Source organism: Mchenga conophoros, linkage group LG11, assembly GCF_057382185.1.
Source record: "Mchenga conophoros isolate Kocher_MC1m ecotype Shallow Benthic linkage group LG11, M_conophoros_male_GT1.1, whole genome shotgun sequence".
Taxonomy (NCBI): domain Eukaryota; kingdom Metazoa; phylum Chordata; class Actinopteri; order Cichliformes; family Cichlidae; genus Mchenga; species Mchenga conophoros.
Genome location: NC_140536.1, coordinates 27,050,644 through 27,074,782, shown reverse-complemented (window position 1 = coordinate 27,074,782; position 24,139 = coordinate 27,050,644). Strand labels below are relative to the sequence as shown.

Here is a 24,139-nt window from a genome sequence, read left to right as displayed (position 1 = left end):
TTTCCATAGAAACGAACCCAGCATTAAAATTAGAGACTGTTCATTTCTTTGTAAGTGAGCAAACTTACAAATTAAGCAGGGGATCAAAAGATTATTTCCCCCACTGTAAGGTTACACAATAACACCTGAACAAATTTCATTTGCAATAAAGAGGCAATGAGATGGAAGTTAAACCCCCAGAAAAAGTTAATAAGTGTCCCTCGAGTTTTTAATATTGCATCATAGCCAGGAATAAAACTGGTCAACATTATAAAGGCTGTGTGATAATAACTTGGGAAATTTACTTATTTTGTGAAAAATGAAATATATCCGACTGCTGATTAAGATGCTAGTCAGCAGTTAGCTTAGCACAAAATCTGAAAATGGAAAGTGTGTTTTTATTTTTGAAACTTTTTTTTATTACTGTTTTCTATCATGGTGGCAGCATGCAATTAAAAGTGGGCAGGTAGAGGAAAAAAACAAAGGAGGGGGGCTTCAGAAGAAAGCACAATTTATGCTGAGCTGAAAATAACCTTGTTCATATTTAGCACACAGAGTAACCTCACGCTCTGAAAGAATATCATTTTCTCAAAGTTCAAGCACCAGTCTTTTTAAGGCAGAACGATTGAATACGAGACCAAATATTCACTAATTAACTGTACCAGATGTTTGACTGTGCTGCTGTGATACTACACTGTCTAACAAGATCTATGAACTGGACAGGCTGAGGAAGAATGATAGACAGAGGGGCAAGGAGAAAAGGAAAAAGAGGAGTGCTTATTAAAAAAAACAGCCTCCTTGATGTAACAGAGATGGAGAGAGAAGCAGAGGAGATCTGGACACCACCAGAAACAGAGCTAACAAAGGACAGAAGCAAACTACCAGGTAGAACGTTGCACACAGAGGAGAGAATTTTCATCGAAATCTGAGGGGGGAAAAAAGGTGAGAAGAGGAAGCAAGGATGGACAGAGACAGAGGGGGATAAAATGGACAGCTCGTGAAAGGGTTGGAAGTACCGGAGAAGACAGAGGGATTCCCCAATGGCATTTCATCCCTTTCTCTCTCTTTCTTGCGCCCCTTCTTCCCATTTCCCTCCTTTTTTCTCCCAATAAATCATTCTGACTTATCCTTAACCAACTCATTCCCAGCAGGCAGCTAGAAAACTGTAACAATCTTTCTCCTACCTGCAATTTCTCTCTTTCTCTCCCTCTCTCCATGTGTCTCCTTTCCTGTCTGGTCTGTCTCTCTCTCTCTGTATCACACACACACAAACACACACACCTTAAACACATGGTTGTGTCAGTGGAGGTGAAAGTGGTGGTCGTGGTGGGGAGGGGATTACACCTTGTCCCTGCAGGACATGCAAAGAACTCAGAATCTATCAGACACTGTCTGGATGTGATCTATTTGTGCATTAAAAAAAAAAGGCTGAATCTTAATATTACGGAGGCACATGACTTATCTGCAAGGGTACAGTTTGTATATTTCTGTGTATTAGTGCCCGCAGCGCACGGACGAGCCTGCGTGCGCTGCACCAATAACAGAATAGCAGGTGATGCTCCAACAGCGCTGTATTAAACTGACTTACAGTGTCTGGGGATCAAAGACGGGCAGTTGTGGAGAACAGGCCTGCAAGTGCGCCAGTGTATGCGTGTTTGTAGCTTTTGTAATAAACGGAAACATCCGACAACTCAAGGATACACACACACACACGCACACACACACACACGCACACACACACACACACACACACACGTCCTTCGGTGTGTGTGTTTGAGTGCGGTGAGGGGGTATAAATACAGATGGTCGCTGCAGACTTCTCTGGCACCGAGGGAGATTCGGAGCTTTTTACTTTCACGCCATCGGTGGAGGTCGAACAGTTGACCAAAAGAAGAAGAAGAAAAAACTTAAAGTTGCAGTGATGCCTGATGGACTGCAGCTCGGCCACGATATTGGAGGAATGCGCTTTTGTCGCTCGCTGGGGGTGGAGTTAAAAAGTGAACGAGTGCTGCCTACCAAACAGAGAGAGGCGGAGAAGGAGGAGAGAGAGAGAAGGGAGAGAGACGGGTGGGCAGGGTGCTCACCGTAAAGGATGGTTGTCGGAAAGAGTCTTGAAGACCTAATGAAACTGGCTGCTTGAATTGTTTGCAGCGATAATAGAGCTCAGTGGTGTGCTTTGCGTTTCTCGGATCCTTGGACGGAAAAAGAACTGCAGTAGCATCCTGATAAAGAAGAAAAAGAACAGTTAGGGACAAAAAGAGGTGGACTTGCTCAGTATCTTTGATTTTTGCATCGTTTTTTCATCCTTCATTTTTTTTTCTTCAGTAGCCTGAGCCTTGTTTTTTTCCTTCCACATCTGCAGCACGTAACTCTTTCCCGGCGCACCGGGCTGTTTGGTGCTCAACGAAAGACCGACCTCCCGTTTGGACCCAGTACCGTCCTCCCACACTCCTCTGGCGGGTTCACAAGCAGCAGTTCCCGGTGAGAAGAGAGGATCAGCTCAGTCAGAAAAAGCAGGGGGGACCGCACATACGGACAATACTCCCCCCCCTCCCCGTTTCTTTTTCTTTTTTTCCCTTTTTTTTAGTTGAAGCCCCCAGGATTTGTTGGGGAGGGAGGGAAGGAGGTCTGGTTTACGGAGGAGGGGAGGGTTCTCAGTTACTTTACAGCGCTATAGACTTTTGAGTTTTTCCAACACTTATTTACTACATCAGGTATGGACTTTGAACGTTTTGTATGAATGCATGAAGCATCTGTTTTCCCCCTCTCCCGTTTGTTAGGCATTTGCTGGGATGTTTGAGTCGCGTTGGTTGGTGGGGTGAAGGGACCGAGAGTGTGGCCGGAGAGACCAAAGGATCGGAGGCCGAGAGAGGAGCCGAGAGCATGGCTCTGGTAGCGCTGTCTCTCTGGGTGCTAATAAGTCTCACCTGGGCGAACCTGCTCCAGGTGTCAGCCAACAGGCATACCGTTTACTGGAACAGCTCTAACATACAGTAAGACCCCATTTTTCTTATGTTTACCAGTCTGTGTTTGTGTGTGTCTATTATTTCTCTTAATCTGCCCCCTCTAAAGGGAAGAAAATGATGTGCTCTGTCTGGCCCGAGCTGACGTATTTGTACCATCACACTTGAACTTCATCAGTTGTTTATTTCTCTTGTGAGCCTTGCTTCTAAAGCCTCTATCAGCCTTGCAGCAGTCACCTTCTCTGTCTGTCTTTCTTTTTTTTTAAACTTAATGGAAGAAATGATGTAGATCCACAGGCACTGTTTAAGCAGGCCTCTCACGTTTCTCCTAAGCTATTTTTGAGCCCCAAACAGCTCTGTCAGACCCCTGCTGTGAAGTCAAGGTGGCTCCAAACCATCTTTTCAACACCTTCTGTTGCACAACTGGTCAGACATATTTGGTTTCTGTTCCCTACTCAGCCACCAATCTCTGCTTGTAACATTTTACCCCCCCCCTTCTCTCCCCGTCTCTGCTACACCTATGGTGGATGAGAACAGAGAGAAGAAAAGGAAGGAAATCACATGTGATTCTCTTGCCTTCCTCTCCTCTCTCTGTCTTCTCCTCTATCTGGTTCAATTAGGAGCACTTCTTCATCCTGACCCCATTGTGTTGTAGCAGTGTCACTATTCAATCTCTCCTTCCCGCTCCCTCTCCAACTTGCTCTCTCCTTCTATCCCTTCCTAACCCCCTTTCTTGTTTACACTCAGTCCGTTGGCCTTTTTGTTATCCTCCTAATCCCTCGCTCCTCGCCCCTATCTCGAATCAAGTGAAAAAGCTTTTTCTCTCTCTCGTCTTTCTTCTTCCCCCCCCCTCTTTTTGGAAAGCTGCCTTTCTAATACTGTCCTCTTGAGTTCAGGGCTCTGCCACTGGATTCTTAAGAATGAAGCGTCAGTCTGCTGCAACACACTCTGGGTTTATGTTTCCTGGTAGAATTCATAGTAAAATGTTGCATGTATTAACAGCCATGTTTCAACATGGCCTACAGGTACTTTGTCCTGCGCTTGAATGAACACAGATGAAACGTGGAAGCCATATTTTTAGTAAGTTGTTAGATTTAATATAGTCGGCTTGTCTCAATAATGTCAGAAAATCACAGCTTTATGTGTCAGAAGTACAGAAGAGAGCACGCACCTACCTTTTCGCGCTCCATCTTGCAGTGAATCCTGTCTTTGTGCACAAAGTGTTTCGGATACCAGGTGTCCCTCAGAGCAGCTCAGCATGTGATATTTACCTCTTCAACAGAATTTACCGACCTCCTCGAATGAGCAGTCGGATAAATAGCGGTTCTTTTATGACTGTGCTTATTAAAAGCATAAACAAAGTGAAAGGTCAGAAAATACGGCGTTGTTTTACTTTAAGGAGGATGAATGAGTCTGCCCGCCAACGGTTACTCAAGGCCAGTGATTTTAGTTTACAGCGTGGAATAAAACAAAGAGAGGCAGGTGTATTTATACCTCGCAGCAGAATTACTACACATAAAATGCTGCGTGAAGTAATAGACGCGGAAGGTATGAGGATATTCGTTGTGACGTGAGTGGAAACAATATTAGTTTTCCTGAAAGTAAGAAAATAATCTCTGCACATTTTAGAGAGTAATATTGCACGCACAGTTGCTGCTAATGCATTTTAGCCGGTATTTATTCTCCAAGCACCGCCCGCGTGGAAGGTGCTCATATTCAATTTCTATATTCCCCCCCCCCGCTATAAAAATTTGATAATAAATGCTAATGAAATTCCACCTTCGCTTTTTATGTAAGAGACAGAAGTTGATTTTGGTAAAACGCAGGAAAAAGAAACACGCTAAAAGGCATAAAAGAAAGGCGAGACGTGAACCCCAGACCTCGGTTCAGTCAGCTCGATGTAACATGAGCTGCGTTAACCTTGGTGAAGTGCAAACTCAATTAAGCAATTTCAGCTGATTTTTTTTTTTTGTTGTAAATTCAGCGTGTGGTCATTTTTTTCTTTCTTTTCTTTTCTTTTCTTTTCTTTTCTTTTTTTTTTTAGAAAAAGCAGGGCAAGAACTCAAGCAGTCTGGAGCAGCCTAACCTTTAACCCTACTGTCCAGGACTCGAGCACTGCAGAGCCCAGCAGTCAGTCTTTTCTTTCTCGGCAGGTTCCCTGCCTTTACTGTTTTCATCCCAGTGGCAGAATATTCTTAGCCCCTGCAGTGTGAGTCTTTTATAAAAGACTGTGTTTAATTAAAGAACAAGCCGCATCTCAGCGGACCTGCCTCATCCCTGATCTTCCCCGTCTTTTTCTCTCTTTCTCGTTCTCACTGCACACATGCACAATGACAATGCACGAGCAGTGAGTGGGGCTAACTTTTTCAATTCAGCCTACTTAGTGAGTTAGGAGACAAAGGGGCCATGGACAGTGGGACATAAAAGACAGATAAACGGCAGGAGAGCCTGTCTAATCTACTCTTTCATTCACTACTGAACCATTTTTCTGCAGCGCAGATCCTATTTCCAGCATTTATTTTAATCTCTGTACTCAACAGCACAACATCCGACATTTGTAAGGTTGGCTGGCGTGTCTTTAGCCGTTGGCGATCCGCCTCCCTGGAGTTTCTCTAACTTGCAGTGTAGTGTGGAGGTTTAGAAGGCCAATAATAAGCTGTAGTATTGCTGTCAGATTGAGTGGTAAACACATTGTAAAGCCTCAGGACCCAGCAGTTTCTCAACCAGCTTCTGACCCCAAGCCACTCATCAACCACAAGAGACAGGCTGAGACTGTTACCAAGCATTAACTATTTCACACACACACACACACGCTTGCAGAAATGTGGGTCTGCAGGCCTACATTTGTGCGCATGCTAGCTCGCCCACTTACATGCGCAGCTTTGTGTGTGCACGTAAAAACACACGCACATCGCTGCTGTGTACTTTTTTTAACTTCTATAAGATGGATTATTTCCCACGTTTGCGTCTCGCACAAAGGCTGGTGCCACCGCCTATCAGTCACTTGTCACTGATATCCCTGGGCATGAATGTGTGTGTAACGGTGTGCATATTTTTTGCGTGTGTGTGTGAGAGTGAGTGTGTGCATGTGTGTTTGCCCTGTTACAGATGTCTGTGTTCATTGATGGGTGACCGAAACAAAAACAAATCCATCAGCCTGTTAAATCACACATTATCTTCCACCACCTGGCAATTAACCACTGCTGCGAGTGTGAGCGCGCGCGTACGCGAGCGTGTGCGTGGCTATACATGTGTATGCGTGTAATTTAATAACACAGCAGTTAACTGATTTGCATAATAGATATCTGCTGATATCTCTTAATTTATCAGTTGTATATTTTTCAAGCAATTAGGCTGCGGATAAACAAACACATAAGAAACTGTAGGCATTACGTGTGCGTTGTGTGTGTGTGTGTGTGTGCGTGCTTGTGCGTGTGTTTGTTCATGACACTGTCACCTCTATGCATACCTCTGGAATAAAGCCAGCTGTTGCAGGGAGAATTTACTCCTCATACCAATGCACATGTGCATGTGTGGTAATCGATGCCAAGGTGGAACTTGTTTTATATTCATCCGGCTTGTCGGAGTGAACAGAGACACGTCACGCAAGGCAGGAGAGAAATAATGCCAGGAATATGAGAAGACTGAGGCGGCGAGAGAGAGAAACACTGCGAGACTGGTTGGAGAAGGGAGGACGAATTCAGGTGGATGCTGTGTTGAATTGTAATAGGGCACGGGCAGGGCGGCCTTCATAATAATGATGATAATAATGCCCGGCCGGTGCCCTGATCCGCGCGGCGAGTTCGTACACGCGGCTGTGCCTGAGAAAGAAAGAGGGAGACTCTAAGACAGACGGGAGGGTCGAGCAGGCCAATCAACACTCTCCTCGACAGCAACGCAAAACTATCGGTCTCTGAGCCCTACTCGGGACAACAGTATTTACATTTATAAGTAGCTGCACAAAGAAGAGTATTACTCACAATCACCAGACCCGTGGCATGCATGTGTGTGTACAACCCATCTATCCGTGATGTTTGAGGTGCCACAGCTGTGATGTGTGTTGATGCACCCTTGCAGCAAAAGCCTCACACAGGGTTCTAACTGTGCTATAGACATATTTATCAGACTGTTCATTAGTAAGGAATCATGAGGCCACATGGTGTACAGGTGTGTGTCCATGCGTGGTGTCAGACGTTCACACAGAGATGTCATTAATTAAAAGCAATAGGGAACACCTGTGTGATGGATGACTCCTGTTTGCGTAACAAGATTCAGTGGTCTTCTCTGTCCTGCGCTGCTCCTCACTCTTTATATATGCGTGTGCATGCTGCAGTCATTTTTTTCTGATTGGACAGTTATTGCTTGGTAGGTGAGAGGAGCAATAAGAGATGCAAAGGAGGAAAATAAATGAATTTTTTTTTTTTTTTAAACTTTGCAGATGAGCCAGATATAAAGGGTGTGTGTCTTTCTCTCATTCTCCTGAAAGCACTCATAAGGTGGTGGTATTTTAATTTAATGTCGATTTTATGCGATATTTCCTGCTTTGTCAAATAAACTTGAACTGCATGTGCTAGAAAGTATGTTGCATTGTTTTGAGTTCTTCTTCACCTTTCGCCACCTACACTTTCTTCCTGTTTCTTCTCTCCTCTCCTCTTTTACACTTTGAAATGTTGACTAAAGCCATTTGCCGTGCATCTTTCTCAAAGCTCACACATGAAACACTCAAAAACCCTGAAAAATCAAGCCCACCATGTTTTGGGTTTTTTTTGTTTTTTTTTCTGCATCTCGATTGGCCCTTTCATTTCCTCAAATGTTGTCTCGCTTACACCATCGACTAATCGGAAGCGTTGCTGTGAAAATGAAGTACTGATGTTAAGTGTTCGTGCTTGCTTGGCCTTGGGTTTAGCACTAACTGGTCACTGTAATGGTTGGATTCAAAAAGAGCTTTTGGGGGGTCGAGGTGTGGGGGAATTTTACGGCTGTAATTCTACTAACACACATCTGAGAGTCACTGTGAGTCCGGCAATTGTGATCAAGCCTGGCAAAAAGTAAAGGTCTCACAGGTACAAATATCTGACCCAGGATTGGTATTGATTTATGTGACTGCTGATCTTGTTCTGGTGGTTCAGTGGTTAGCAGAGGGTGTTGTTATCAAGCCTTTTAGATTCCCTGTTAGAATTACCAACACTGTGTTGTTGAGGAGTAGAAATGCTTTCACCTCAGAGCTGAGTTAAACAGTCTTTGCTAAATTAATCTTCCTACACGACCTCGGTAAGAGAAGTAAACCATCGATCTAGAAAGAATATGCCTATTTTTATGACCAGGAATAATTAAAAACTGGTGCATGTGTTTGATAGTAATGTGGTTCCCTGTATTTATAATCCTATCAGTGTTTCTAACTGGTTGAGAATTTATTTTTGGTTGTCAACCTCATGGGAGGTGGAGGTGTAGCTTGGTGGGCTGCAGTGAGCTGCACATAAATGCTGTATTGTTGCAGACCGAGTCAGTTTTAAATTTCATCTGCGTTTTTACACAACCTTGTCGTGAAGAAATACTGAATAAATCAGTATTTCTTATAGATCAGTATGTCAACCGGCCAAAACGTCAAGGCTAATCCACATATGACCAGTATGTATTGATAATGTGATATCGATTTACTTGGAAATTGTCAGTGTTGGGTCTTGGATGAGTGACCTATGCGATTAATGACACTGACTAATAAAAACAAACACATATTTCGGACACAGAAACCTCTTTCATTGTATATTACAAACAGTGATTGGTATTGAAGCTTTGTAGGTCAGTGGGTATAATCAATAACGTGTTGCACATAATTTCCAGATTTGCCCTTAGTAAAAGATCTAATCACACTAGTATAGTAGTGTTTCATCCAGTCTGTAACTTAAAGTTGGTTTTAATTGCTTCAGTATATGTCTACATCTACTGGAATGTGCATGTATATTTATGAAGAAAGCACATATTTTATTTTGGAAATTCTGTGCTAATAGTCACAGTTTGACTAGGAAAGCTGATTTAAATAACAGAGTAGAAAAGCTTGATCATGCAACAGACCCAGTGGTGTGGCTCAAATCATGCATCAATATGAGATTAATTTCTTTAGAAGCTGTTATTTAAAAAAATTTTCTAGGTTGGTGCTCGTGTGGCATTTGGAACGTGCATGTGTTTCCTTATTGGTGCTTCCAGCCACTGCAGTCTAACCAAAGACGGGACTAAGAGTGTGAGTGATTGCTTTTCTTGCTGTGTTCTGTGTTAAGGCCACTGTATACTCTCACAGAAGTGCTGTCTGGACAGTCTTAAAGTGATTAAAAGCTCAGGTGTTCAGACACGGTGGGCGAGTGTTGTCCAATTAATGCAACTTTCCTAAAGCAACAATCTGACAGCCACACCTGGGCTCTGGCCAGGTGTGAAAATTGGGTGATCTCAAAATGCGGTGCAAATTCTTTCCTCCATCTCACTCGCTTCACTCTACTCACTGCCCAACACTCACTGCTAAACTGCACTGTGTTATAGTAACAGTGGGATTGCTTTTGTAGCAAAGCACAAGAGATTGCAGCCAAAATAGGATCTGAAAAACAGCCAGGGACAAATATGAGTCAGCTCTCCCGTTACTTACTCTCAGTGTTTTTGAATTACAGTAACTCTTCTGTGGTCCTCAACAGAGAAAGAGTCTTACTACAAGAAAATCAAATCATTTTTAAGCATTGAGTCTGTTGTTCACCATTTCCATTTCTGCGTTGTCTGGAGAGGTGGGCAACATAGTATACAACATATAGTCTCAAATTTACATCATGATACCAAAAAAAAATTGCAATAATGATATTTCTGATGATACAGAAAAAAAATTAAAATGAACAGTGATTGATTGATGCTTGCAGGCAGCAGAATTTATAAGTAAATGAAGGGCATTTTTCATCCTTCATTTCCAATAAGATGCTGTCACTGATGTCACCGTTTCTACTTTGAAGTGTGAATCTATTGAAACAAGGTGCCGGCAGCAGCATTATATTACAATAGTAGTGACACAGCATTAAACACAGTGACACAGCGTCACTCAAATGAAAGCACAAAAGTACCCCTGTAGTGTTTTTCTGGGAATTTTAAGTAAAAGTAAAACATGACTTAACAGTTCAGTTTAACAATAGCCAACGTAACTTTATGTTGTAGCCCTAAAGGTGTATATACACTAAAACAGGTGTGTTGTTTCGACCTTTATCAAGAACAGTTTACTTGCATGTTTTGTTGGAGGTTTCTGAAGTAGCTCTCGTATTAGGTGCTCTTCCTCTCAGACATGCCTGGACTTGTCATATTGTTTTCTGTATCTGTGAGTGTTTCTTGTTGTTGAACATAAACCCATGACGTTGCAATATGACACTTTTATATTGCATAGTTATTGTGAACTCTATGGTATGGCACAGCCCTGGTCGTCTAGTCTCTCACCTAAGCGTACTCCAAAAATATTTAACCTTATATGCATTGCTAATAGTTCTGCTTTCTTCTTACCGCTGTACCACTGACTCAAACTTGACCACTTTCTAAGCTTAAACAGATGCAAATCACCGCGTACCTTAAAATGTAAATGATATACTTGCACAATGGCACACACGAGTTCACACAGTCAAACACATTATCATCTTTTCTGTTAATGCTCTTAAAGTCGAGGTCTGTTCAGCATAACCTGGAGTTTATCTCAGGACAGAAGCAGTGTGTGCACAAATCAAATGGTGACTGCAAAGAGGAGTATCCTCAGAAATCACGTTGCAAGAACAAGAGGGGCCACATCAGAGTCACCGAGTCACGCAGCGCTTTAACTTAAAACGGTGCCGTTTGAAGCGGATGAATTGCCTTTTTCCTTGACGGCCAAATTATTGAATGACCGTCTTCCCTTGTTATCTGTAGATTTTAGGCAAAGTATGGGGTGCAACAAGAATTTATCTTTCCCACCCATGTGTTAAATTTGAGCAAATTGTCCGCAGAGAACAAGTCCCATAGCGACGAGCTGGAGTCAGAGCAGACAAAACACACACACATAAACACAGATGCACGCACTTGATGTTGTTGTTGATATGTACATAATACTCTGAGCCGCTGTCTAAGCTCCAGCAGTGTAATCAGGTGCTAATAACAAGGCTGCGATGTTTACAAGCTGTTTTGGTGTGTGTATGTGTGAAGTATATGTGAGCATTCTCTATATTCTATTCCCCACCAGCGCTCTAGGGGCTTTGGGGGTACTAATAATGACTGTCAGCTCCTGCACAGACACACACGGACGCGCACGCACACACCAGATGCTCCAATGGTGTGTTTGTGACGCGGCTAATGATAGCAGCAGAGCGGCAGTCTGAGGCCATATGCTGAGCCTGATCACAACAGAGCGGAGTGGTCTAGCGTTAATAAACTCTACTGACGTGACAATTAGTATTCCTCTGCATAAAGACAGTACAGTTCCACGTGAAAAATGCAGCTGTTTGCATCCAACTCTGCACAAACCAGGAATCAGCTGATGCCAGCCAGGACAATACAGAGGCGCAGCAGGGAAGGAGAAATGTTTCTATTGTCACTGCTCGCTGGGTAGAAATGTTGATGTTTATTGTTGAGCTTCAGTTATGAATATTGTTATCGGCTCGTCAAGACGTAAACATCATCAGATCTGAATTGTGAGGGAATGATGGGAGCTTTTATTGGGAAGTTAGCTTCTCTGTAACAGGTTTTCGTAAGACAGGAAGAATTGTGGTGTGAAAGTCTTGACTGTGAAGGTTTGTTTTAGCACCTGGTAGTAGGGAAAAAGGTCCTCACTTCAGCAAAATGCACAGGACGCAGAATTATGCTTATTCCATCCACAGAGAGACAGCATGTAGAGAGGGAGAGAGTCTTTAATTGAGGTTTTATCCATTTAAGCTGTCACTAAGAGGCCAACTCTGAAACCTTTTAACCACTCTCTTCTCAGTAATGACACAAATCAGAAAGGAAATGTGTTTGTGTCTGAGCTTCAGTGCGAATGTGTGCGGGTGCGGATGTGTTCATGCGTGTTAGCGTTTGTGAAGCAGGAGGGTAATTATGCGGAAATTGGGAAATGGCTAAGTGAATTATGACCTTGTTTCAGCAGAAGGCTTTAATCAGTCCCAGCCAGGCCAGGGAGGGAGGCAGAAATGTTCGCTGCACAAGCACTCTGCTCCTGATGGCCACAGCAGCCAGTCAGTAAAGCTGACAATCAGCCGGTCTGATGGGTCAATGCAAAGCAGTCACTCAGACTGCTTTAGTCCCAAAACCACCTGCAGAAAATGTATGCATGATGATAAGGCTGAAATGAGGGTTGTTGCATTCATGACACTTTGGTTCGTTTTTCTTCATTCTGTATCTGCGCAGCACATAGACTGTACATAAAAGATGCAGCCACTGAAAATTCCAGCCTAGTGCCGGCGTCATCACCATATTGTTATTCTGGAGCCAGCAGCAGCCACATTCAGAGAAAAAGAAGTGCTCTGCTATTGGCTAGTAATAGCAAGCTTGGATAGCAAGCTAATGGGTGCAATGTACAGAGTTAAACAACAGAGCAACAACAGCAGCGATTTCATTCTTCAAAACTGAAGCAAAAACTTCTTGAACACCTGCCAACAGGCCATATTATTTTTGATATAATTAATAATACTGCAGAAGTCACTAAAACCACAAACACTGTTGGGAGAGCTTCACTGAGACGAGGATCGGCTGCCGCTCACTGTGTGACTGAGTGACCCCAACTTTAAGCCTGAATATAAAAAAAAATAGTGAGTTAAACAGTGTTGTAAACATGCTAATATCATCTCTAAGCTTGAGCATTTAAACCTGTTGATCTAATGGGTTTGACTCCCAGTTTAAGCCGTCCCCAAGTGGCTACTGAAGAGTACTGTTGGTTAGGTGGGCTGGTGATTTATTTTCATTATCAATGTCATGTGACAGGTATACTGAAAACACAGAGCCTCTTTTTTAATTTTTATACAGCCTTGGTGCTAATTAAAAAAAGATTTCAAAATGCAATTATATCACTAAGATCATTGTTATTGAAATCACTTAAATGGACATTTCCATTACCAATTAATATATTATCTGAAGTCTAATCGACTGTAATATTCTCAGATAATTTGTGTGATATAACAGGACAAGTGAAATTTGCTTGTTACATTTTAATAGAGGCCAGAGTCACATGTGACATCACCAGATTGCTTGTTTTCTGACCGCTAGCTCAAAATCCCCAAAAATGTTCAGCAGAAAAAGCTTAACCAACTAACTCATATCTGATTGATTTCATGTCCGATTATTGTAGCTTTTGAAAGTGTCCTGTTAATCGTTTTACGAGGCCCTACAATCCAAACGAACATATATATACCACATATTTGTCGTGATCAAAAGTGGAAACTTGGTTTGAATATGACGCAGGAAAAGCTGAGGTTTGTATTTGTAGCTATAGCTTGCTTACTTTGTGTGCATAAATCACGACTACAAGTTTTGGATTCATTTTGGAATGAGCTTGAAAAGGTTGTTGTGCCGTAATGTTAACTGGTTCCAGGTGGTGCTGCATAAAACAAGCTGTATGATTTTATTTATTTTTTTATCAGAAAATATGTAGTAGTTCTGCCAAGCATGCGCGTGCTGTTGATGTTGGTCTCAATCTCCGTTTTTTTGCCTGTGATTTCCTGGTGGTTTTATCTGTGCCTTCATTGTTAATGTGTTTGTGCGTACACATGGATGCTTGTGTGTGGGTGTTAAGTGTTCATGTACAGCATGAAAAGCTCCTGCTGTTCTGATGTGTGTAGGGCCAGCCATGCTGCTGTCAGTCAGTGTGCCTCAGAGAGCCTGTGCCGCTCTTGGTCTGGTTGTCTATTTCTGCCAAAGCTGGATCGATGGTGTCCTACAGACTCTGCACTCTTCTCTTGGATGTTTCAGCCTGTTCCTCTTCTCTCTCGCTGTGTATCTGCTGCTCGGCCCTCCCTCCACCTCTTCATCTCACTTGTTGGCTCGGCCTCTTGGCATCACTTCCTCTTCTCCTCCTCATTGTCCTCCTCTGCATCATCCTACTACTCTCAAGTCTCTCTTCACATCAGACAATGAGCTCTCAGTGCGTGTGTGTGTGTGTGTATTAAGTGTATGCATTTATTAGAGCTTCTTTATGAGGGATTCCTCTTGTTGTATTCACATCTTGTCCAGGTTGCACTTGTGTGGTGAATGCCAATGTGATGCAGCGGTTCTGTACTAGTTTTAACTGGTATGCGTTTGTGTGTATGTGGCTTTGTACCAAAACAGTTCATTCTACAGAAATTAATCCACAATGATTCATCAGTTCATTGTCTCTCATTTGAGGACTTGTGTGAAATGTGTCTGGTTTTGGATAAAAACAAGGTATTTTACATTTATTTAAAAAAAAAGTAAATCATTAAGATTAAAAATAATTATTTTAACTACTTTTGGTCAGCAATAAGAATACAGTTAATATGTTGAAGGCTAAAAAAGGAGTTTATTAGTTTTTAGCACAAATTTCCTTAGAGTTTTAAAATGTGATCTATTTATATATTCCATTATGTGTATCTCTGATGAGAAGACTGAAAAAAAACTTACCTCAAAGCATTACCTCAGGCTGATGGAAATTGTGTTGGAAACACATGAATTATTGAGAGATTAGCTGATGATTCGAATCATAATCTGCAGCCTTAAATTGTAATTTTATATTGGTTATTGCTGTATTGTTAAATTTAAGATGCTAAAATTTCAAACTCAGTAATGATAAGCTGGAAAATACTCAGAACTTGGTAAAGTTTTCAGTACTAGTGGAGAAAAAATTGACAGAAAATTAAGACGCATCGTTTTTTCGTAAAGATCCAACAAATCGTAACATCAATGACAAAATTGTGTTTAAGTGCAAAAAACATCTAACTGTAAGGTGTGTGTATGACAAACACGTTAACACTCTCCTAGTGCAACAAAGGGAAAAAAAAAAAACGAGTATTTTTAGGCCGTCTGAGGTAGTGCTCTGCTTTTGCGTCATTCTGCAAAATATTTGCTTTTGCGACACCAAGATGTCTTAGAATTGCTTTCGTTTTTTGGCATTAACTTCGACTGCATTATTACATAACTCGTTGACTTTATGTATTTACAAAAATGACAGATTTAAATCTTATTTCCCTACTTATTTATAGACACCATGTCCTGCTTTTTTGTCACTGGTGTTACTTTAAACATTTAGCACACGTAGCCAGAGTCACAGAATATTAAAAATTATACAAAAATAAATTATATGTTACCATTTCCAATCAGGTGTATGCAGCCATCTGTTTGCTATAACTATGAAAATACTTCAAAATAAGTAATGATTCATTCCTTAAGTTTAACATAATTTCATTGATTTAACTTTATTATCATGTCAGTGTCTGTGACACGTTTTATTTGAGACAGGAAAAAACACACACACAGTAACATCGAGGTAAACCGTTTGGAGACACTTTGTTTGAACGTTCCTGACAAAAGGAGGATTATGTTATAATATTCTGTGAACAGCTTTTGATAAAGTTTTTCTATAGATGGGCGTCAATGATGTTACCATTAAGTAAGTAACAGCAGTGACAAATTTTCAGGAAAAATGCTTTTAACAAAATAGCTGCTAAAAGGCATCAAACCTGTGAGACATACTCTACACAAAAACATATTATTATTATTATTATTATTGACAATAATTTTTTGCTGTTTTTATTTTCTTTGTTTTTTACAAAAAAATTGGGTCAAACCAGTGACTTAAAGTGTCTTATGAAATTATGAGACAGAAGAGAAAAATTACAATACATTCTATAGACCGTCAGGAAATATGTCTCAGGAAGTCAAGTGATGTCATCAATGTCATGATTTTATTTCAAAATTTTATTTCTTAAACGGAAACATATGTGACATAGCTCCACGGGACAATTGCGTTCTTTATATATATCACATTTATTTTAAAAAATTGTTATGTCATGTTTATTGTACATTTGATAGGTACACTTATATTTTTGTATTTAAAAACATTTTTTTAAACTCAAAAGTGTGTTTATCCCGGGAGAAACCCTTGTGTGTTACTTGCGCCTATATATTAAATTAATGCCTCCAGAAGGTTTAATTGTTTAAATAACATAGTTTGTTCTTATATTATTTTTAACAGAAATAAAAAGGTGTTTTTCAAGTGTTATATTTCTGCAAAGGCTAGGGACAAAAATCTGATTTGGCTCTATTTTTTCATTGCTGATCAAACAGAGTTGCTAAGTTAGCCTGCCACTGGTTTTGTCTAATTGCTGGTAGACTTTTCTCTGCTCCAATCTGGGATTTTAGGAGAAACATGACACCTTTTAGACACAAAAAATTGTGTTATCCTGATAAATTAACGCTGTCTCTTAATGTTTAAGATGGCCAGGCTTTACTAACCTCACGAAATTCCTCATAAAATGTTATTCAGTCTTGTGAAGGTTCACTGCTGTTCAAGTGTTCAGCTGCTACTGAGTGGAGAGGCTGCGTGAAGGTATAAGTCAGCTGGAGGAGGCAAAGATAGGAGTGTTGGTGTCGACACTGCTGGATATTAGTGTCTAATCCAGTAGTAATTTTTAATATCTTTTCATCCCTGATGTCTACAAACGCCCTACAGGTAAACTGATGATGACAAAAACTGATGATGACAAAGACATCAGAGAAACTGATGATGACAAATATTATCTTGATACATTGTCCTCTATAGCGATGGCGTCACAATCTGTAATATGTAACAGCATCTTTGTAAATGAAGGAAAATATGCCCTCAAAAAGCAGGTATTAAGTCTTCACTGCAATCTATTGTGAAGGTGTGTGTGTGTGTGTGTGTGCGTGCGTTATATTATTATTCAGTTTTAATAATTTGTCAGTTAATTGCCTCTCTGATTTGCTTTCTCATTTGTTCACCATTTTCCTCCTGTGAATTGCTTTTTCTTCACTGTGAGTTAGTTAACTTGCTCATTTTACACTTATTCATTTAATAAGCTCGATGATGAGGAGTCGTGAAGTTGTGACTCTGTTACGAATTTTCTGGGGAATCCATTTTCGAGCATGTTTTAATCAATCAGATAATGTTTGACGCCAGTGTGTCATTGACGTATTGGAAGAGAAAGCAATGCAATACACAGCTTTAATGATATTTGGTCTCCTAATTCTCTGGGTGAAAACCAATAGATATAATCAATTTATAAAATACTTTATTTATTTATTTCTGGCTGGAATCCACTAATAATTGTGGTTTTGTGGATTTATACATCTGAGGAGCTCCATAACAGCTATACAAATCTAGTGCTTCTATAAAGCAGCTGCAGTTATTGATTTACATGAAATGGATATTAATAAATCTATGTATGTATTGTCTATGCTTGCTCTGTTTTTAAGCATGTTCACGTGTGATTCTCTGAATACCTTTGAGTTTTCGACCTTTAGTTTGGACTTCAGATGTGTTTTTTTTTAATGTATGTATGTTATATATTTTAATGAGGTGCATACATGAGTACACTGAAAAGAGTTGATGGTTGTCAGTGGAGGGAGAGGAGGATGGCTGAGAGCTAGCAATGCTGCCTGGCCTCTACGCTAACACCCACGCTGTCTGTAGGCTCTACTCTCTTCTCCTAGCTTTGAGGTACGGCAATGTGGTAGCGCCACCGTAGTAAGACTGCATATGAATGAGTGTGTACTATCTCTCAGCCAAGTTCTCTGTCCTGAGCGCCTGTCTTGTTTTTAATGAAAGCTTTAAGTCCAGGACAGCTGCTGGAGGTGGCTACATCCACTTTCTTTATTTCACATGTGCGATGGCGAGGGAGAAGGAGGGTAGAGGATTGGGGGGTGGAGGGGCGCGTGGAGGATGTGGGGGTTGCAGGGTTGTTGTAATGAATGTACTGCAGTTAAAAAGAATTCTGTGTCACTTCCCGGGAGAGAGGGAAATAAAGGTGGTGGCGGGGGAGAGGGAGATGTGGGAGGAGATGTTGGGAAATAGGATGTGTTGTGTTGATGGAGCTGAGTTCTTCGCAGCCAGACGAACTCTCCTCCCATTCTAGTGTTTGCGTGCATTTGTGTATATGTGTGTGCGTGTGTGAATATGCGTATATGTGTTGCACTGGGGTGCAGAACGAAATCAAGAAAGAAGGCATGTGAATGCCCCACAGCCTACGAGCATACCACCCACACATTTTACCCACATGTATTAGACCCATACATATGCATACTTCTCCCTTTTCTCCTCCTCTGCTGTTCTTTCCATTTTTCCCCTCTGCTTTCTCACCTCCATCCATGCACAAACACACACACACACACACGTACTATCTTTCACCAACACATGCACATATGCCGAAGAAAAAACTGGTTACACAGGGGCAATCTCTGTCTTTGCTCCCCATAGATTCCTCAAGGGGGTACATTGTTATTTGCTACCAGCCCTGATCAAATAAAATGGAACAAAGAGAACACACTCCGTCACACACAAATTCATAGAAACACACATACAGTCCTGTTTGCAAAATTGTGACTGAAGAAAAAAGAACGGCGCCACCCAACCACCCACTCGCTGTGTGTAAAATGTCACTCACACTGCACACACTCGAGTGTTTTCCCCTAGAGGTGAACAGTAAATCCCAACATATGTATTGCATCACGCATTGCTATAGTATCAGATGAGATAATCAGAACCTCCAAGCTACTCTCCTCTTAGGCTGGATGTGGCTTTGGAGATGGATGAGGATAGGCAGAGAGCGGGAGAGCAGTTTAACTCTGCATAAGGCATATCTGCTGGCAATTGTTGTTACTTAAAAAAAAGACAGGGAGCGCATACAACAAGAAGAACCAGACAGAGAAAAAAAATAATTGATGGAGGGTGAAGGAGAAGGAAAGGGAGGGCACCAAAGAATAGAGAAAGGAGGGCCCTGCCGAACAGTACTGCCAAAACCGAGGTCAATTGTGATGAAAATGGCCGTTCACATGACCACAATAGCGGCTGAGTGACAGCACTAAAGCGGCATGGACGGGCTTATCCTGATCACTCAGGGCCTTGACTGGGGAAATCACAATACCCTGGAGATCTGTCCTTTTTGGGCTTGGAGGATCACAGAGCGCCCACGGTCCCAAGCTTTGGCCCTGAAATGTCCCCAGCATTACCATATCAATGCTTCCCCGGCTATTCCGCCAAGGACCAGGGCGGCTAGTGATAGTGCCTGCCGGTTAGCATCGTCCTGTGCCTTCACAAGACTATTCAGCAGGGTGTCAATGCTAACTCAATACTAAGTGTGAATGGGAAGAAGTGTAAGCTCACCCCTGTAGCGTGAACCCATGTCTGCTGTGCATTCAGGCCAGCGTTGGCGTGTATATGATGCAGCTTTCACACATGCACTGCAGCCCTGGGCTTTTCTAGGCATTGCCGGGTGGATCTGTATGTGTCTTAGATTTGACTTTAAACAGACTTCAGCTTGCCAGCTCTGTGGTACAAAGTCTGTGTACAATAACGCTCATGCGGGAGCAGTGCAGCTAATTGTTTGCTGAATTCACAGCAAGCGAGGGGGCGTCATGTGTGCCTCCTGCACACACTACCCAGGTGCCACCCCTTGCCTAAATTAAAGTTAATATTTCAGTAGTGAGAACGCGTCTGATGCGGACTTCATGCTGTGTGCTACATGTGAGAAAGGGCAACTTCAGACAATACTCGGACTCTTGATGTTGTCTGCAGTTGGAATGTGTGAAAACAGCCCTTTTCCTTGTCTCTGCCTGACTCTTTCTTTTCATATTTCAAGTTGCTCTTATATTCTGGGGCTGAATGTTGAACTTTTTAAGTGCCAACTGATATGTGTCCGCTGGCAGAGATTTGAATACTTGAAAAATCTAAAGACAGGCATCCAGTTCTTGCTCAATTCAGACCAGTTTCTGATTCTAATCATATTTCTGCCAGTTTTGCACAAAATGTTTTTTATAGAAAGTTCTCAGCCAACATTTAAGTTTGTTTAAAAACACAAAACGTTTCTTAAAAACAACATGAACAAATTTGAACATCCACATTAAGAGACAACAGTGTGTGTCGCACTTATGCGACTCAAAGCCCCACAGCAACAACTTGGAGATTGCACGGCTAAAATTATTGCGACCATGTGCAAAAATCTTGCACACTCATTGCCTTTGAAATTCTTGCTTTGAAGAATGCGGCCAGGTCTGGGATCGCTTGAATTCAGTTGCCATCTTGAAATGATCAAGATAGTAATAAAATAGCAATAAGACACATGGTGCAGAAGAAGTGATGTCATTCTCGAGTTAAAAACATTCCAGTAAAAAAGTTTCAGAAGTAAGAAAAATAGAATTTGTTTATCTTTTTAGCTACGGAGAGGCGTTCATGTATCACTACCAATAAAGTGCAATACTTGTTTGTTTGCCTGATCAGCGGTCTGTGCATACCAGACTTAGCAAGTCTCCAACACACAACAATGCTGGTTCAGATGAAAGTTTTACTAATGTTTACGTTCACCACGGCCATCTTGGATTAACCTGGATTAATCTGGATTAACCTGGATTAACCTGGAGTTGGTGCGGATGCTTTGAATTTCAAAGTCGAAAATTTGGACTTCAGACTGAAACGTCAGTCTGCTATTAGCTTGTGACTGAACAGGGTCGAGTTGGCAGCTACATGTTGTAATTAACTGTGATAAATTGGTGAAAATCAGAAATGTGTTGAGATCTGCTACAAATCTCTTCCTGTCTACATACAGACAAATACACGATAACTATTTACATCCAGAGTCCAGACAGAACCTCACAAACTTGAAAGAGAAATTCAGAAATTCCTCACCAAAACGAGTTACTGCAGTCAGAGTCAGATGCAATCATTTGGAGACAGCTTGCCTCCCACGAACCAACCTGTACAGGTGCTTTGTGATTTAAAGCGGTCGTCCAGTTACATGCTGAACCTCTGGGCAGTCAGTTGGCTGCTGAAGATATTTGCAGTCGTTCTCTGACAGCAACAAACAAATGTAATCACCAGGCAACCTTAAAGTTTTCTTAGTTGCTCTATTTTTACTCCAATATGACTGAACAACAAATAGTTTAAACTTAGTGTATGTGGCTCTCGCAAATAAAAAGTTATGCTTGAACGCAAGAGAATAAATTCTACATGAAGGTTTTGGTACATCATCTCTGCTCTTACCATCTTTGTGCAGTTTGCTTCAGATAGAAGACGACCGAAACAACACAGTGGAGCAGGGTGTGAAAAATGAGAGCGCATGATGTGAGAGCAGGTTACAGCCTCCCCGTGTTCTAAACTTATTATATCACATGGCACTCGCAGTATATGGCCTTTTAGATCATTATAATGGGATTAGAGATAGTAGTCAGTAAGAGTACAAGCCACAATGTAGTGATAACCTGATTATTACGCAACGGGGAGGAAATGGATGATCTCGAGAAGAAGGGTTACTTTTTAAACTGCGAGCAGAAGGTGCGGAGTATGAGAGGGAGAGGGCAAGGAAGTAAGCAAGCAAGGAGGAAATCGATGAAAGTAAAGTAGAGGATGAACTAAAAGGGCAGTAAAGAGGGAAAGAGGAGGAAGATAGGTGAGATATTGGCCGTAGACTTCTTGCTTTGTCATTGGAAATCAGAGCCACGGGGCAGGACACTGTTTGATTTGGTGTTCTTGTTTAATCTGTCAGTCAACATGTTCACAGACACACACATACACACACACACAGATAGCCTCCAGTCTGTTACTGAATATTGGCAGAGAGCTGAGAGGTTATCATGCGTCGTCAGGTGCCAGACTGACTCTTGGTAGCAGGTTTGTCATTTGTAATTAGAGAGAAAAGGAGAGTTGGCTTGTTTTTTTTCTCCCCTCTCTCTCCTCTGTTCTCTGGCTGAAGGCTGTCTCTTGGTATCGACAGACAGAAGTGATGGGACAAACACGCACACACGCACACACAAATGCATGCACTGACACACATTTGATGGGCCAAGTTTGATTCCATTAAGTGGAGTTTGTCAGTTAGTCAGTGAAGTTTTGGGGGTGAATGCTGATGGCCCGACAGTGAATCCCACACAGATAAACAGGATCTGAAGCAGCCTGTTCAGACGCTCACAACACTGAGGGTGACTGAGCAGTGGCACCCCTAACTATGACTATTTTATGTCAGTCACATACACACACAGTCACACACAGCCTATCTGGTGTTGTATGGCTATGTGGTCACGGTCCATGCAGCTCTGAGTTCTGGTCACGGTTAAAAAGGCTTCCTTCTGGAGAGGAGGGGGGAGTGGAGTCTTAAGACGCGGTAGGATGTGGAGTGGAGGAGGGAGTAAGAGGAGTGGGAGATAATAGGAGAGGGCTAACAGTGGGGGTGGGATGAACCAAAGAGGGAGTAAAAAAGGGGAAGATAGAGGCTGAAGGTGGGTTTTTCTGAGTATGAAAGCCTGCGTGCCTCCAATCCTGTGCCATTGATGTATTCTAATGCTAAGTGTGCAATGCTGGGCCCCGACTGGTCTCTGGGAGAGACGAGGCTTTGATAGGCGCAACCAAACTCTGGGACAGATCCCTCGCATGCCATTCATATGTATATCTGTGTGTGCGCATGTACAAACAGGTTTTTTTCACCATTAAAGTAACTGTTTTTTGGGGGTATTTGGTCGCATTTCCATATCAATGTGAGCATGTTTTAGGCTGTTTTAGGCATCACACACCCTAATCCCAAATTAGCCCCAGGTCCAGTGCTGGTGGATGTTTTCATGATCTGTGTTTGCACAGTTCGGTGAGTGGCTGCAGTGCAGCAGACCATAGCTGATCATGTAACTGGCCATCTGCAGAAGAGGGCAAAGTGCAAAAATCTCAAAGCTTGCCCGATCTCTCCAGCCGTTGCTTGAAGTGCGTGTTTGCAACACGATGCTTGCATGTGTGTGTGTGTGTTGCGGCGTGTTTTTGTGCCGATTGCTTTGTTTGCCTTGTGTTCCGGTCTGTGGCTGATTACGGCGTGAAATTCCACACACATTGTATAGCAGTGGGGAGCTTTACATGTGGACAGACACACACAAACGGGAGCACACGCACAATAAGAAAGCAAAGCGAGAAGTCAGAGAGGCCTGTTAATGACTGTCAGGGACAGAAAGGGAGTAGGACTGTGGCGGTGTCAGGGCTTTGTGATAGATGCTGGTTGTTAAATGCCTTGCTCATAGGTTTATTTTTATGAAAGAAAGTGACCATTCAGATTCAGCAAGATTGATGCCATTCCTTTCCTTTTTCTCACTTTTTCACACACGCACAATCACGCACTGCCTGGATCCTAACACTCCTCCCCTCCCTCCTCATCAAGCCCAGAAGAGTCTCTCCCATCAAGCGACCCTTCTTCCATTTGAGCCCTTTGCCTTGTTTTTCTCCCCTTTCCTGCTCAGATTTGTTCTCCTTCTCTCATGCTTGTTCATCTTACTTCACCTCTGTTCACCTGCTACTTCATGGGCTGCTGTGCACACGCCCCCGTGCATATACGTGTAAGCATATATGTGTTTTTGCTAGAGATAGGCAGAGGGGTGCGTCAAAGGGTGTTCGCCTTAATGCTTTCATTGCTTTCCTTTCTACTCAGAAATATGATGGATGTTTCAAAACAGAGCGAAACTTGAATATCAGTGCCAGCCACTGATGCTGCGTTCACCTCGTGCGCGCGCGTGTGTATGTGTGCGCCTATGCTCAGAGGCACTGGAGGTTATTTGATCTCATTGTGTTGTTGGAGAGGAGGCTGCTCCCATGCTTTATGACCGGCGCTGTAGGGAGATATACAGGTTCACCTGCCTCTCCTCAACAATCCATCATCCCTCTCTCAGCAGACAAACGCACTCCCCTCATCTTATTACTTCCTCTCACACTCTCAGAAACATTTAAGACTTTCTCTCGCTAGCTCGCACTTACATGCAGCGTAATGTATGCGCATATTCTCAGTCTTTCTCCAGTTTGCTGACAGAAGTTGATAGAAATGACTTAAAAATGACTGCGTGCTCTCACGGTGACAGACAGCGTGCACGCGCGTTGTATTTTGGTAGTGTTGCTGCAAGTGATTATAAGTGTGGAAGTAACGCAGCTCCTTCGTTAAGATGTTAAGTGTGTGGTAAACTGAATGAGGACGACGACTCAGCTAATGACTGTTTCTGCACACTTCATCAGATTGTTC

At 42.2% G+C, this 24,139-nt stretch overlaps 1 protein-coding gene across 2 annotated transcripts in view; it reads left to right on the top strand.

Annotated features, from left to right (window-relative positions):
* Nucleotides 1-1,901: 1,901 nt before the first annotated feature.
* efna3b (ephrin-A3b) overlaps nucleotides 1,902-24,139 on the top strand; it is a 74,113-nt gene continuing 51,875 nt past the window's right edge. Inside the window, exons 1-3 of one of the 2 annotated variants that reach the window (XM_085292048.1) lie at nucleotides 1,902-2,240; nucleotides 2,342-2,460; nucleotides 2,760-2,972. In XM_085292048.1, the coding sequence (XP_085148174.1) occupies nucleotides 2,863-2,972 (110 nt within the window). In that variant the 5' untranslated portion in view covers nucleotides 1,902-2,240; nucleotides 2,342-2,460; nucleotides 2,760-2,862. Of the gene's footprint in view, nucleotides 2,461-2,759; nucleotides 2,973-24,139 lie in introns of both variants that reach the window. The other variant, XM_085292046.1, reaches the window with a different exon arrangement.